The sequence below is a fragment of the Leuciscus leuciscus genome, assembly GCF_965113295.1.
Source record: "Leuciscus leuciscus genome assembly, chromosome: 3".
NCBI classification, from domain to species: Eukaryota; Metazoa; Chordata; class Actinopteri; order Cypriniformes; family Leuciscidae; genus Leuciscus; species Leuciscus leuciscus.
The window spans coordinates 65,150,910-65,166,314 of record NC_138727.1 but is presented as its reverse complement, the minus strand read 5'-3'; the positions used below and the strand labels follow the sequence as shown (position 1 = coordinate 65,166,314).

General features: G+C 39.0%; 1 protein-coding gene across 1 annotated transcript; it reads right to left on the bottom strand.

Moving 5' to 3' along the window:
* Positions 1 to 4,417: 4,417 nt before the first annotated feature.
* On the bottom strand, positions 4,418 to 14,546 carry LOC309495391 (protein NLRC3-like). The gene is made up of 5 exons (XM_082165134.1): positions 12,705 to 14,546; positions 12,394 to 12,567; positions 8,918 to 9,091; positions 5,839 to 5,885; positions 4,418 to 5,747 (listed from the first exon to the last, which is right to left on the bottom strand). The coding sequence occupies exons 1-5, from the start codon at positions 14,489 to 14,491 to the stop codon at positions 5,194 to 5,196; spliced, it is 2,736 nt and encodes a 911-aa protein (XP_082021260.1). The 5' UTR covers positions 14,492 to 14,546; the 3' UTR covers positions 4,418 to 5,193.
* Between the last annotated feature and the right edge of the window lie 859 nt (positions 14,547 to 15,405).

Genomic DNA, 15,405 nt, shown 5'->3' with positions numbered 1-15,405 from the left:
GCATATTTCAGGACCTCCTAATTTGCCAAATCATTGTAAATGGGCACAGGATGGTTTAAAAGTTCTAGGTATTTATTTTGGAACTGAGCAGTATATTGAGAAGAACTGGGAAGGAGTGGTTGACCGGGTTATCGGTAAAATTCAAAAATGGAAGTGGATTCTCCCACAGCTTTCATATAGAGGGAGATGCCTGGTGATTAATAATCTGGCCGCTTCAATGCTGTGGCATAAGGTTACAGTGTTAGATCCCCCTAAAGAATTGCTTTTAAAGGTTCAAAAGGCATTTGTTGATTTCTTTTGGAATGGCCATCATTGGCTTCCTCCTGGAGTGCTTTATCTTCCCGTTGCAGAGGGAGGTCAAGGCCTTATACATGTTCAATCCAAAATTGCAGCAATGAGACTACAAACATTGCAAAAACTGTTGTACTGCTCTGATGGTATGCCATTGATTGATTATTGTTTGTATATTCTTAAAGAACTTGGAGGAACAGACCTTGAAAAAGAGCTATTCTTAATTGAGAAGCCTTGTGTTAAAAATGTGAACTGTTCTCTTTTTAAGTTCTATGAATCCATTTTTCAATCATGGAGTTTGTTGAAATTTTCAAGAGTGGGTGATGAAAATTATGGAGGTGCAGAACCTTTGTTTTTTAACCCTCTTTTTAAGCTACAGCCTCCAGTATCAGATTCTGTTATTGAAATGTTTTTGAATGCTGGAATAACCAGAGTTATAGATCTGCTTGATGTACCAAGAGGTCAGTGGCGAACCGCTCAGTCACTTGCTGATCAGGTTGGGCTAAGATCAGTGAGAATAGTGGAAGGGGTAGTTAAGAGTTTTAAGGCTTGTTTCCCCCCAGAATTCACATTATTTGTGGATTCTGTTCTAAATAATGGCTTGGTTTTAAAGCCTTTTCCAACATTAAAAGTTGTCCCAAAGAATTTGGAAATTGAAGAGAACACAAAGGTTCTTTTGTTAAAGGGGTTTGAATATTTTGATTTCCAAAGTATGGGGAGGAAAATGGTTTATTATGTTTGTGCTAAATCGGCACACTTTGGACAGTTGAAGGAAAGGATAGATACTAAATGGAGGACGTACCTTTCAGTGCCCAGAGAAGTAAACCCCTCATGGAGGCTGTTGTACAAGCCTCCTATTCCAAAAAGATGTGGAGATCTAGAGTGGAGAATACTTCACGGTGTGTTGGCTACAAACAACTTTGTTTCTAAATTTAATGAAGTGGTTTTACCTGAATGTTCGTTCTGTAAGACTTCTGATACTGTTTTTCACCTATTTTGTGAGTGTTCAAGGCTGGTTCCACTTTTTGTACTGTTGGAAAAACTAATTGTGAAATTGGGGTTTTCTTTTACAAACACCCTTTTTATTTTTGGGTGTAAGTATAAACAGTCATGGCGTGAACAGTGTGTGCTTGCCAATTTTTTAATTGGTCAAGCCAAGTTAGCAATCCTGAAGACGCATCAATGTAAAAATGCTGGTCAAGATGTTGATTTGTTGATTCTTTTTAAATCATTGGTTGAATTTAGGATTGCCATTGAATTTGCATACTATAAACAAACTGATAATGTACCTTTTTTTACAAAGAGGTGGGGTGTGAGAGATGCTTTAGTGATAATTAGTGAGTTTGGGAATTTGGTTTTTAATTGGTAAAATTACCAATTAATCTGTGTATGTTTGTTTTTAATTTATTTATTCTTTATTTAATTTTGTTTGTGTTTTGTATACTAGCTTTGTGATGTTCTAGAAAATGGGGTGAATTAAAAGGGTTTTAAAAGTCAAAAAGTCTCTCTCTCTCTCTCTCTCTCTCTCTCTCTCTCTCTCTCTCTCTCTCTCTCTCCACACACACACAAAATGAATAAGGACATTGTCTGATAGGATCATCTGTTATTAAATGTGCTTCTGACACTTGTTACTGATAGTGCTTAACTGTAGGAATGACAGAAAGGTGATAAAGTTTTTAATTATATTTATTATTTTTGGCTGTTGCCATTGCTCTAAATACAAACCCTTCACCAACACCCTATCCCTTCCCCCCTAAACCCAAATACCAACACCAAATTACCTAAAATCACCAAAAAGTGCAAAGATTTTACAAAAACAAAAAGTTATAGCCTAAGTAGTGAAAAATAAATGTTGGTTATTTAAATGTAATATATTGATTAACTTTCAAAGTACAGCACTCTCCTCACAAACACATCAACCAGACTGAGGCAACAATGACTCGTTAAATAAGATCTGGAGTTCGAGCCTTCTGAGACCCAAAGCGAAACGCGCACGTGATTGGACAGAAAGTGAGGCTTCGTTTGTCATCGATCACGTGACTCTAGTAAACCGATACACGCCATACACGGTAATACGCCTCCGGACCAGCCTGTTCCGCCCTGGACGCCCGAGGGTCCATCATCTCCGCCTTGGACGCCCGAGGGTTCTTCAGCTCCGCCATGGCCACCCGAAGGGTCTTCACCGCCATGGCCGCCCGAGGGGTCTTCACCGCCATGGCCGCCCGAGGGGTCTTCACCGCCATGGCCGCCCGAGGGGTCTTCACCGCCATGGCCGCCCGAGGGGTCTTCACCGCCATGGCCGCCCGAGGGGTCTTCACCGACATGGCCGCCCGAAGGGTCTTCACAGCCATGGTCCCATGCTCAGCCTTCATCGCCGTGGCCCCCTACTCAGCCTGCACCGCCGTGGTCACCTCCTCAACCTGCTCCGCCTTGGTCATCAAGGTCATCCTGGAGTCCGTCTGCCTTCACCCTGGTCTCCCTCTTGTCCCGGACTTCAGGATGCCCACAGGGGGGAGTTATGTCATGTTTATCATGGACTTTCTGTTTGTTTTCTTCATCTTATCACTGTTTTCATTAGTTTAGGTCATCATCATTAGTTCAGTTCTGTCACCTGTGTTTAGTTAATTAGTCATTGTTCATCATCACCGTCAACTGTCGTCACTTGTTATCATCTGTGTATTTAAGTTCCTGTCTTTCACCTTTCAGTTGTCGGTCAATGTTTATGTTAGTGTTTAAGTCTTTGCTCTGAGCACACACTCCCTGTTTTCTTGTATTTGCCATTTTGAGAATTAAAACCTTTGATTTATTAGTATCTTCGTGTTCGCCTCCATCATCTACCCAGAACCTGACAGGGATATGCTCCTGAAATTATTATTATTATTTGCTATGACTATGCTATGAGAGGGGCAAATTTACAAAAGTATGACTTAATGAAGAAGACATGTTTGTCCTTTAATTCATATTTGTTATTTTATTATTGACTATACATATTTTTAGACGTTCATTTTTCACAACCTGTTTTTCTAAATGTTTACATGTACAAAATGTTGCTTTTATTTATTTCTGTAGTTGAATTAGTGTCATGAAACTTTTTCCTAAATGGAAAATATAGAAAGCCTGTTCTGTTGTTAAATTTGACACAGAGACACAGATGAGCCATAAACCCTGATCCCAGTCTGATGTAGCCTGTAAGATTTTTAGTAGAATTTATAATTCATCATTCAAATTGTTGTACTGCAAAGGTGTGGCTACCCTGAGCTTAAAATATGTAAATAAGTTTTATAAAGATATACATATTAAAATAAACAATGTTAAATGTTCCAACAGTTTGTGAAGTATAATTTCAAATTTTCATTTTCTTCATGATTAATCAGCTCATGCAATCTCTTATTAAAATCCATGTGTTTGTCTGATAGTTCTCTGTCCAGAAGGTGGCGCTAAATAATCATCAGATCGTCTAATCAAAATCAAGAGAAATGCTTCTGTTTATGTGTGCATAAGTGTTATGACCTCTTATCTCTAACGTTAACATTCATAGTGTCGTCAGTTAGTTATTCATATGCTAATAAATGAATTAACCTGAATTCTAATTGCAGTTATTAAATCAATGATTAAACTTATAGTATAAACAAGACTGCGTTGTTTCAGACTCATCATTTCAATAGGTAAACACTCAACCTTCTTCTATTTTGGGTAAAAAACAGGCCGAACCTTTACAGTAAACAAACGGCATCTAGAGGAACCGGTATATTGCTTTTACACTGCATTCCACAAACCAGTTCTCATGATAATAGGCTTAGGCTTCCACCGCCCTCCTGTTATGCTTTTATGAACTTTTCTGATTTCATAAATTGAGATCAACACTAAGAAGCTGTAGCAGATATCATGAAATACCTGAGAATATTTACCCTGAGTTTATCTGTGATTGTGAATGTTCTAGACACTTCAAGACGTCCGTCTCATCTGTATTGCAGTATTTTTGTGTCTTATAAAGTAGTTTGTCTCGTCTCTGACAGTCAAGAGACGAAAGCTAGTCATATACAGAAAATTCCAGTTCTAGTCAGTGTTTATTGCTAATCGATTTCCACAACCGTTAAGCCTTTCTTACAGAGCAATTTACAGTAAATAATATAGTGAGATTTATTACTTTTTTATTGAGAATAGACCAACAGTGTATGCAGTGCCACATTTAAAAGAGAATACAAAAAAAAAAAAAAAAAAAAACAATAGTAAAAAGAGATGCACTATCAACAAAAGTCTAAAATCTAAAATTAATGTAAATAGGAAAAATGTGCAACACTCACTCTTAAAGAAATCTTACTTGATAACGAAAGTTCAGTATTTTTAGTGCATCTCAATAAGGACATAACATTTGTTTTCATATGATTGACTGTTTAGTGCTTTTACACATACATGTTTTACAGCATGTTTTTCTCAATGTAACATTTGCTAAATTTGTAGTTAAATAGTATATTTACTGAACTTTCCTGTAGCTCACACAGTAGAGCGTTGGTGCTTGCAACTCCAAAGTCATGGGTTTGATTCCCAGAGAAAGCAATAACTGATAAGAATGTAAATGTGTAGCTTGAAATGCAATGTAAGTCGCTTTGGATAAAAGCGTCTGCCAAATGCATAAATGTAATTTACTGTATATGAGTTCAGTTTTTTAAGCGCATCTCAATAAAGACGTCACATTTGATTGACGGTTTAGTGCTTTTACACATTCATGTTTTACAGCATGTTTTTCTCAATGTAACATTTGCTAAATTTGTAGTTAAATAGTATATTTACATTATATACTGTATATAGTGATTTTCACAAGTTTCATCAAACTTCTCCACTTATAGCCATTTTACCAAAATTATAATGGAGGTAGAAGCGTTGTCAATGGTGTCTCTGTTGTTAAATCTGACACAGACACAGTTCAGACTCAAAAACCTTAAATCCAGCATAGAGGGGTTCAGTGAATGTGGTGTTGAATGTGTATAAGTGTGTGAGTGTTTGTGTGTGTGTGTCAGAGACGCTGTAGAAGGACAGAGTGCCGGCTGGCCAGTCCAGATACACTCCTACTCTCTTAGATTTTGGTACATGGGTTGGTATGTTATTGCTCACATTATTGTGCCAGACAGCAAATCCTTTACTATTGCAGAAAAGGCACCAGGATTTGTCATTGTATCCAAACTTACAGACAGTCCCTCCAATCCTTCTGATTCCTTTATAGGCCACTGCTATACGAGCCCAGGAACCCCGTTCATCGTCCCCAAGGCCCCATTCAACCTCCCAGTAACAGCGTCCAGTCAGACTCTCTCCACACATAACCTGAGGAATACCAGCAAATCTCTCTGGATGATCAGGATACGGTTGACGCTCTTTCACGTATGTGATCTTTCTGTTCTCTTCAGACAGGATGAGTTGATTGTGTGCTGTGTTTGGATCCAGTGTGAGATCACAGGCATCTGAACACAAGATGACAGATATTAAAAAACAGTTTGTTAATCACATTTGTTTTTATTAAATGTGCAAAAGTTTGTCAGAGGAAGAACCTACATTTGCTTAGTCCTGGTTTGATACAGAAGGGCCCTTTGTGATCCAAACTAAAACACAAACATACAGACAAAATTAATTATGATTATCGGCCGATAGCAATCGGTAGCCGATCAAACATTGCAAACATTAAGGTTTAATAAGGTTTATTTCCACAATGCAGCCACAATATAACTTATGTAAAGTATAACTTATGTATCGGTTTTGTTAAATTTAAAAAAAAAAATTTAAATATCTGAAATATCTGATATTCTGATTCTTAAATGCATGCAAGTGAATTTATGTGGTCGTTCAAACACCTAATGATCATGTTAGTTGATCTATAATCAGAGCCGGATTATCCATAAGGGCACTTGGGCCAGTGCCCAGGGGCACCAACCATTCACAACCACTAGGGGGGCACCACATGACACAAGCTTTAAAAATATTTTTCGTAAATTGTTATATTATTAACTTGAAATTCTTGAAAGACCATACATAACTCGTTTATGAACACTAATTTAACAACAATAATATTAATAATAAATTATAAAGAAATAAAGATTACATGACCACTATAACTCCCCCCCTCCCTTCCCAATCTGTCAGAGTTGAGTTGGTCCACAACAAGTAACGTTACGCGCAAATGTGTCATTTTTTTTAACGGCTACAGAAAATGAATCTAAATCCAAAATGGACAGACGTCAATTGAGTGGTTTTGCAAAAAGAAAGTTAAAGAAAGACAAGGACGCTAGACGTTTAGTTACAATTCAAAATGTTCCAGGGATCGAAAGTTTTTTTTCTGAGAACATCACGGGAATTGCGATCAGTAGCAGCGCTGAGTCTGACGAAGCCGGAGCTAACTGTGGAGACGATAACACTATGGTACCGCCGCCAAATGCACTCGGGCGCCGCGCCGCATGATTAACCTTTTGAGATTTTTATTTCTGTGCCCCTGACAGTGCTACCGACGTCGCATAACTGCCAGATTCAAACTGTGCTTTCGCGCGTTGGCTGGCGCTGAGCCAGAGTCGGACGAGTTCAGCGCTGTCATATATCACAACTAAGCAGTGTTTTCAACCTCATAATGTTTATTTTAGGTTTCAGATATTTAAATACACATAAGCGCGAGTTAGTTAGTAGTTAGTCAGTTAGAATATTTTAAACTTGCGCGTGAAAGGGTTAAAGAAAAGATCGAAAATAAATATTTGTGTGTGCTGTAAAGTGGTTAGAAAATAATTAAATCGGAATCGGCTAAAATCGGTATAGGCAGGTCAAACTCAATGGGAAATCGGAATCGGCCTAGAAAATTGTAATCGGTGCATCTCTAAATAAAACAGCACCAAATATTCTCAAAATTATGCCACTTTCCTTTCCTGTTAAAAGACAAAGGTCATACATTTGAAAAAGAGAGAGAAAGTATTTTTACAGAAGTAAAATACATTTTTTTGTTATTATTTTTGGGCAAACGTGAATTGACGCTGTCAATGAATTGATGTACATTTTGAATTGAGACATTTGAATATAGTGCTCACTGCTCATATGCCTACATGTATGCAGTTGGACAAGTTAGTTAGGGGGGGGGGGGGGGGGAAGGGGGCTTTTGAGGTATAGCCCAGGGGCACCACACTGTCTTAATACGGCCCTGTCTATAATGCTTGACGGGCGCTACCATGTTAGTTTGCACTGCAATGCTGAGTATCGGGTTGCATGAAAGCACTTAAGTTAAGAAAACTATAGTTATAAGGTTAAGGGTACTCTTAGTGAAACATGGGTTGCAAGAAAAAAACCTAGAGGTCCACTTAAGAAACCTTAAGGCTGTCATGAAGTGTTTTTCCTTAATTAACTGAGTTCACATAAGTTCTGTTATGCATTGCAACAAAGTCCATTTAGCCCTCAAAATAAGTCCCAAATTAAGTTATCTGCTGAACTCAAATGTGATGGATGATTTCATGTTAATTGAGGAGGAGGATGTGCCAATGTGAATTTTTAGTGATCGAAAATAAGCCTGTTGAAAGTATGACATGAAACAGGGTGTATTGTCAAAAATAAAAATTTAATAAACACCAATGTTTTCTTCTTTTGTTTTATCACAGTGGATTATTTATCTCATGGCAGGCTTTAGTCTTGTGCGCAAGAGTGACTGATTATAGCGGCAGGTTTGGGTGTTTTTCCCCCGTCTTTGAAAATAATCGTTTTTTTTTTTTTTTGTCCTTGGTCCAGTTTGGTTTAGATTTCTTGTTTCCAGTACTGTGTAGGGCTGGATAGCGCATAGGACCTGTCTAGGACACTGAACGTGTCAGTCAGTGAGTCTAATCACCAAACAGGCAAAGTGGCATTGAAGGGTGAGTATAATACAATAACAACGAGTTGGACATATATATTGTCATTTAATGGAAAACTATGTGAGTGGTGCGGCAGGATTTTGAGCACCCTCCAGTGTCATAGCTGGATTTTTGAAAACAATGTGCTTGAATTTTAACTCAAATATTGTAGTTGTACAGTTGTGTAGTTTAGAAAATGTTCAACTTGGTTAAAATCAGTGGTCCGTTATGTTCTGTTTATTGTGGGAGATTTTGTAAATATAGCAACCGCTTCTCCATTGCAGTCTTATGCCAGAAACTAGCTCAACATGCTTATTTTAAACACTTAGGTAAGGGTGATGCTTAAGACGTTTGTTGCAACGGTCTTAAAGAATTCCCTTGCCTCAAGGTTCTTTCCCCCTCAGTGATACCCTTACTTAAGAGGTTTCTTGCAACCGGGCTCAGAGCTGTTGGGTTTACAAAACGTAAATGCATCCACTTCTCACAAAATACATGCAATTAAGTGGCTGGTGAACTTGGTCTATCTTGATGTGAATAAAATCATGTTTGAAAATTATTATTATTGTTGCTTCCACAGACATCAGTATGTTTTATAAATTTGAAAATACTAGACAGTTGTGATACATAAGGGCATCCATTCTTTCCTTATGCATCCATTCTAGCTCAGCGCCAGCCAAAGCGAGAAAGCAGATTTGAATTTAGCATTTGATCACATGATGTACTTGAAAGTTCTAGTCACATCTGTGTGATTGTACACGTCAATGGATAATTGTCCTTACTTGAGTATCTGCAGTGAGCAGTTGTTATTCATCAGTTTGTCAGAGAGCATCTTGACTCCTGACTCTCCTGGGTGATTGTAGCTCAGATCCAGCTCTCTCAGGTGTGAGGGGTTTGAACTCAGAGCTGAAGACACATAACCACAGCCTTCCTCTGTCACCATACAGCCAGACAACCTACAGAGAGAGAGGATCTGAAATCTATTCTTGTTTTTTTTGTGGTCATTTTTGGTCCTTGACAGCAACTTGGTCCTTGTGCAAATCCTCTCCTTTTGTGTTGCACAGAAGAAAGTAAACTCATATGCTTGAAACAAAATGAGGATGATTAAATTACACAATTTTCATGTTTAAGCAAAATCAATGCTTTTATGTTATAGTAACTTGTAAATGTAACCAGTGTAACTGCTGTATTTCTCATATGTTTCCACATTTGTTTTAATTTGGAAAACAGAAAATATGATCCGATTTATTGAATATCTCATGAGTTATTCCACTGGACTATACCTGGAATCTCTCATTTCTCTCTTTAACCCTCTGGGCGCCACGGTCGAGTTTACTCGACAAGATGCGGCACTGAATAAAACGGCCGATTTTGTCAAATAGGGTGTCAAATTTCGTTCGACCTCCCCTCCACTAGTTGGCAGACATGTCATACTTCATCCCCGACTCAAAAAAAAGTCATGCTTCTATACAAAATATTCGAGCTAGAGCGCATTGAATCAGTGCGAACAAAAGCGGAGCTAGTGTGCGAGTGAGCCATTTTATCAGAGCAATATTGTCAACGTCAGCGAGTATTTGCATTAGATTATTATTATTATTATTATTATCTAATGGCATCAATAAAGCTTACCCGCAATGAAGTGTTGGGTCTTCTATTCGCGGACCCTGATTCTGAAGGGGAATAACGTTATCTGCCTTCAGAAAATGACGGTGATTCTGAAAGTGAAAGTATAGCCCTACACCAAGCACAAACGGTGAATCCTTTGCCCAATATAACGTTAGATGGTCCTTTGCCCAATGTCAGTGATGGGAACAATGTTTCCCGGGGTCGGAGTGTTCATCGCGAAGTTAGCAGGCGTGTTAGTGTTGTGGGGAACGAGGCGGCCGCGGGAGATTTTTACCGCGCTAGCCATGGTGACCGTGTGCCTCTCCGCAATCGCGGCGACAGTATTGTGGTGGAGACTTTGTCTAATGCCACTGGGTATGTTAGACGAGGTCGAAGTATTCATAGGACAGTTAGGGGGCAACGTGGAGGCAGGGTGGGGAGTCGCAATGACAATGACAGTAGTCCGAGCTGTGCACACTCGGCGCGCGCGCGAGGCAGATCTGGCCGCGCCCGCGCTGCTGCTCGTAGCAGGAGAAGAGGCGATGTGACACGGGGCAGAGGGGCTATTATGCATAGTCTATCGCAAGACCACACCATGAAACACTACAAGAAACGTCACCTGGATGAATATGGAGTCATTATCTCTACAGCAAAAGCCCTGCAACAATTGTTTTTGTCTGCCATTTATTACACTGTTGATTTACTATCTATTTCCCTGACCATTTAGTAGTGTACAATGTGTTCTTTTTTGTGTGTTCATGTCCTTGTGATGTGTGCGTCTTTGTCAGCTAAAAAACAAAAAAACAACCAAATAAACATCAACAAAAACCATAAAAATTCTATAATCCAAGATGACCGCCACCATATGACGTCATAATATGCTAATTAGATGGGAAAATGTAATCCCTACATAAACTTTGGGTCATCCTTAATATTTCTCTAATTTACAGAAAGTCTCTATCTTTTATCACTTTTAAGATATAGCCTTAAGAAATTAAGATGTCAAAATCGAACGTTTTAGGAAAAAACCTCTGGCGCCTAAAGGGTTAAATCATCACTCACCTTTTCTTCACTACTTCTTTTCTTCACTACTTCTCCCTATTATCATTTACGGTGGGACTGTTTGTAACTAAGAGAAACACAGTAGACCAGATATCTTGTTTTGTTTTTTTAATCTGTCAAAATGATGGAAACTTTTGGAATGTTTTCATAATCCAGCAAATGGCAGAATTTTCACACATGCGTGAACATTAAATGAATCAAAAAAATTGTTAGGTTGTTAGAACACTGTTAGCTCTAAAGGGACTTTTTCATATTAGTAAGGGAGACAGTGGCACATTTGTTTTCCTATCAATGGTAGATCTAAATCGATATGGCTGTGTTTACCTGTGGCCTCGTGTCTGCGGACGAATCAAAGCTATGCCACTAGGGAAAAGGTGAGGTGAGCTGCTCCTCTTATCGAAAGCTATTTAATGTAATCTGGTAATTGAAATAATACATAGCATCCAGAGTATATGGCCTCTTATCAGAGATTACACATGGCTAAGTATTATCACTACACACTAGGGCTGCACGATTTGGGGAAAATGTCACTTTGCGATTATTGACGTCAATATTGCGATTGCGATATAATAAACAAATGGTTTCATGAGTCAGCTTGCTTGGTTCTCAAGGAAAATGCACACACAGATTAGTGAAAATGCTGAAATGTGTATTTCTCGACTCAAACTAGCAACAACAATTAAATGATTGATAACACCTATAATGATCAATAAGCCATTAATGTCTGGATAAAAATGACCCCTCCCAGCCCTGGGTGTTTCTCCCTCATATCTGCTTCGAGGTCTTGATTGTGGCATTTATTTGAGGTTTAGAATCCATTATTCCTGTAATTCTTTTGTCTTATATGAATTTAATAAAGAGCTCTATCTCGTATTCTGTCCAAACATACCGCGTCATCTACGTCAGCTGACCTGTAAATGTGCAAAAACTGTTTCCATTGCAGTTTTGCGAAATATTTATTTTTTGAATTGCCTGAAAAACCATCTCATGTGAGCGTAAAAAACTTTTTTTGCGATAAATGGGAGTTTTTGCGAAATTGACGTGTTTCCATTGGCCGTATTTTCAATTCGCAATCTCAATTTGTGCAATTTGAAGGGTAATGGAAACGCGGCTAGAGACGCGGATCTCACACGCGCCTCATTCTCTCACGAGTCACAACTCTTTACATTCATCATAAGACTTTATGTTATGAAGATACTAGACAAAAAGACATTTTGGCATAATTGTGTGTGTTATTGTTTGATCAAGCGCGAAAGAGAACTGTGTTCTGGCGTGCTGTCTTGTGCGTACGCACAATACTAGTGCAAGTCTTTCTGTGTGTCACAGTCAGGACTGTGCAGGCAACAGGCAAAACAGGCAGCGCACTCTTTTTTGTCTTGTCGCGCATGAATGGTTTAAAAGCATTTGCACGAATAAGAGCGGGATCATGTAACACTAGCCAAAGGATGACAAAAATGAACAGATGCTGCGTTAATTGCGTTAACAGCCCTAATTTGTTTTTTTCAAATAAAATATAATCTAATATAATCGCGTAGGCTTGACATCACGATTGCGATTGCAATATGATTAATCGCGCAACACTACTACACACCTGAGTATCTCCAGCTGACAGTGTGGGTTCTTCAGTCCATCAGAGAGTAGCTTCACTCCTGAATCCTGCAGGTCATTGTTACTCAGATCCAGCTCTCTCAGGACAGAGTTTGAGGATTTGAGAACTGATGACACAATTTCACAGCACTGAGCAGTGAGGTTACAGCCGGCAAGACTGAAAGAGAGTAAAACTATTTTACTGTGAGTGCAAAATCTGTAATAGTTAAAATACACATCATTCAAGTAATGTAAAAAGATAATAAGTACATAATGTAAAAAAAAGTAATAATTTAATAAGTACAAATAACTCACAGGGCTTTCCTGCAGTTGATCACAGCTGGTAACAGTCTTCTTCTACCCTCATCTGATGTGTTGTATTTCTTGAGGTCCAGCTCATCCAGCGCCTCCTCTTCCTCTGACATCTGAAGCATGTAGGCGATTGTTGAGCAGTGAGCAAGAGAGAGTTTCTTCTCTGAGTGTTTGTCTGATTTCACAAACTCCTGAATCTCTCTGGACAGAGTCTGATCTTTCACTTCCAACAGACAGAGAAACAGATTGATGGATCTTTCAGCGGAGAGTCCATGTCCATCTTTGATTTTCTCTTTAATGTACTGTGTGGTTCTCCTGATGCTCTCTGAGCTGTTCTCTGTGTGTGTCAGTAGATCCTGTAAGAGTCTCTGATTGGACTCCAGTGAGACGCCCAACAGGAACCGCAGGAACAGATCCAGCTGTCCATTCTCACTCTCAAGAGCTTTATCTACTGCTCCTCTAAGCAAATTGTGCATTGAATCAAAAACCTTAAGGGTCTCCACGGTGCTAATTAAATAGCAGTAAAACACATGGAAAGCAGCTAAAAACTCCTGAACGCTCAGATGGATAAAGCTGTAGACTTTCCTATTATGAATTACAAATTCCTCCTTAAAGATCTCAGTGCAAATCCCAGAATACACTGAGGCGTCAGTGACGTCTATGCCGCTCTCAATCAGGTCCTCCTCATAGAACATCACATTGCCCTTCATCAGCTGTTTGAAAGCCACTTCAGCAAGTTTCACAATCACTTCTCTGTTGGACTGCAGGAGTTTCTCTGGATCTCTCTCTTCATACTTCTGATTCCTCATGTTGATCTGAATCAGCAGGAAGTGAATGTACATTTCAGTCAGAGTTTGAGGGATTTCTGCACTCAGATCTTCTTCCAGGAGCTTCTGAAGCACAGTGGATGAGATCCAGCAGAAGATGGGTATGTGGCACATGATGTTGAGGCTTCTTGCTCTTCTGATGTGTGAGATGATTCTGCTGGCTTGATGCTCGTCACTGATTCTCTTCCTTAAATATTCCTCCTTCTGAGGCTCATTGAATCCCTGAATCTCTGTCAGACGGTGGATGTATTTAGAGGGGATCTGATTGGCTGCTGCTGGTCTGGAGGTGATCCAGATGAGAGCAGAGGGAAGCAGAACTCCTTTCATGAGGTTTGACATCAACACACCCACTGATGAAGTCTCAGTCACATCAGAAACTTTCTGAGTGTCTGAAAACAACAGTGTGATTCTGCTTTCATCCAGACCATCAAAGATGAACACAACTTTACACTCCTCATAAATCTTTGAGTCCAGATCTTGAAGTTCAGGATGAAAGTCCAGCAGAAGTCTGTGAAGACTGTACTGATGATCTCGGATCAAGTTCAGCTCTCGAAATGGAAGCACGAACATGAAATCTACATCCTGATTGGCTTTTCCCTCGGCCCAGTCCAGAATGAACTTCTGCACTGAAACGCTTTTTCCGATTCCAGCGATGCCTTTAGTAAGAACAGTCTTGATTTGGTCTTTCTCCTCGCGTCCTGGTTCAGGAGAGGCTTTAAAGATGTCATTGCAGTGGATTGGAGTGTTTTGTGAGTGTTGTGTTCTAGCTATTTTCTCCATCTGTAAAACCTCGTGTTCTTCATTCACTCCTTCTCTCTCTCCCTCTATGATGTAGAGCTGTGTGTAGATCCTGTTCAGGAGGGTTTCATTCTCTTGGAGTTTGTTTCCCTCAAATAATCTCTCGTACTTGATCTTTATGCTGGATTTGTGCTGGTCTTTGATTGTCTGTAGTACATCATACATTGGTTGAGGAGAATCCTTCTGATGGTCTCCAGTATGGGCATCTGTTTCCACATTGCTGAAACAAGAAGAAAAATAAGTGTATACAGAATAGGAGGATCCACCACTAACTACAGTGATGCTTAAGTGTAATGAAATTTACTCTAGATGTGTTTTTTTAGCTTGTTGAATTGACAAATAAAGACAACAAGTAAAACCAAAACCAGAGAGGAACATACAGGAAACACAATATGTAATGTTTTGTACTCACTTATGTTTACATTTACATTTAGTCATTTAGCAGATGCTTTTGTCCAAAGTACCATAATAATAAGAAAACAGTAAGTGTACCGTTACAGTAATATTAGTAATATTAGTCAGTATCAAATAGTTATACTTTCTACCTCTGCCTAGATTAATGATACTCTGTAGGAATATATAAACCTGCACATTTAAAGAGTTATATGACATTGATGGTTGAGTATTTCATGTTCAGAAGTCTCCATCTCTGGTAATGACTCGGATATATGGCATTATGCATTGTGAGAATTAACAACAAATATTTGTTTCACTAAGTTTATAATTGGGGCTCTTCCAGTGATTTGATATTTATACAGAATGAAAGTTTAAGTTAGAAAATGTAATCCCTCTGTGTATATTTTGTAATGAATGTTTACACATGAACTAATATATTAGCCAGGGCTCGAGACTAACGGCGTCCTATCGTCCTGGGGACGATAGAAAATGTGTTTAGGACGAACAGAAATATTCTCCAGGACGCCTACAGGACGAAAGACATTTTTGTATGTGTGTTCATTTATTACTAGCCTATTAGGGTAACTTACTTAGAAAATGCCAAAATTAACTGACCAAGCGCTGACTACAACTGAGCACGTCTTCTCATGCTGTTACTATAGTTACTGTCACTGGCCAGCTAC

Excerpts from the sequence above, each read along its gene's own strand:
- LOC309495391 (XM_082165134.1), bottom strand. The coding sequence starts at position 14,491 with ATGTATGATGTACTACAGACAATCAAAGACCAGCACAAATCCAGCATA. Across the intron at positions 12,568-12,704 it reads ATCAACTGCAGGAAAGCCCT|TCTTGCCGGCTGTAACCTCA; the intron begins GTGAGTTATTTG and ends ACTCTCTTTCAG. Across the intron at positions 9,092-12,393 it reads TGTCAGCTGGAGATACTCAG|GTTGTCTGGCTGTATGGTGA; the intron begins GTGTGTAGTAGT and ends CTCTCTCTGTAG.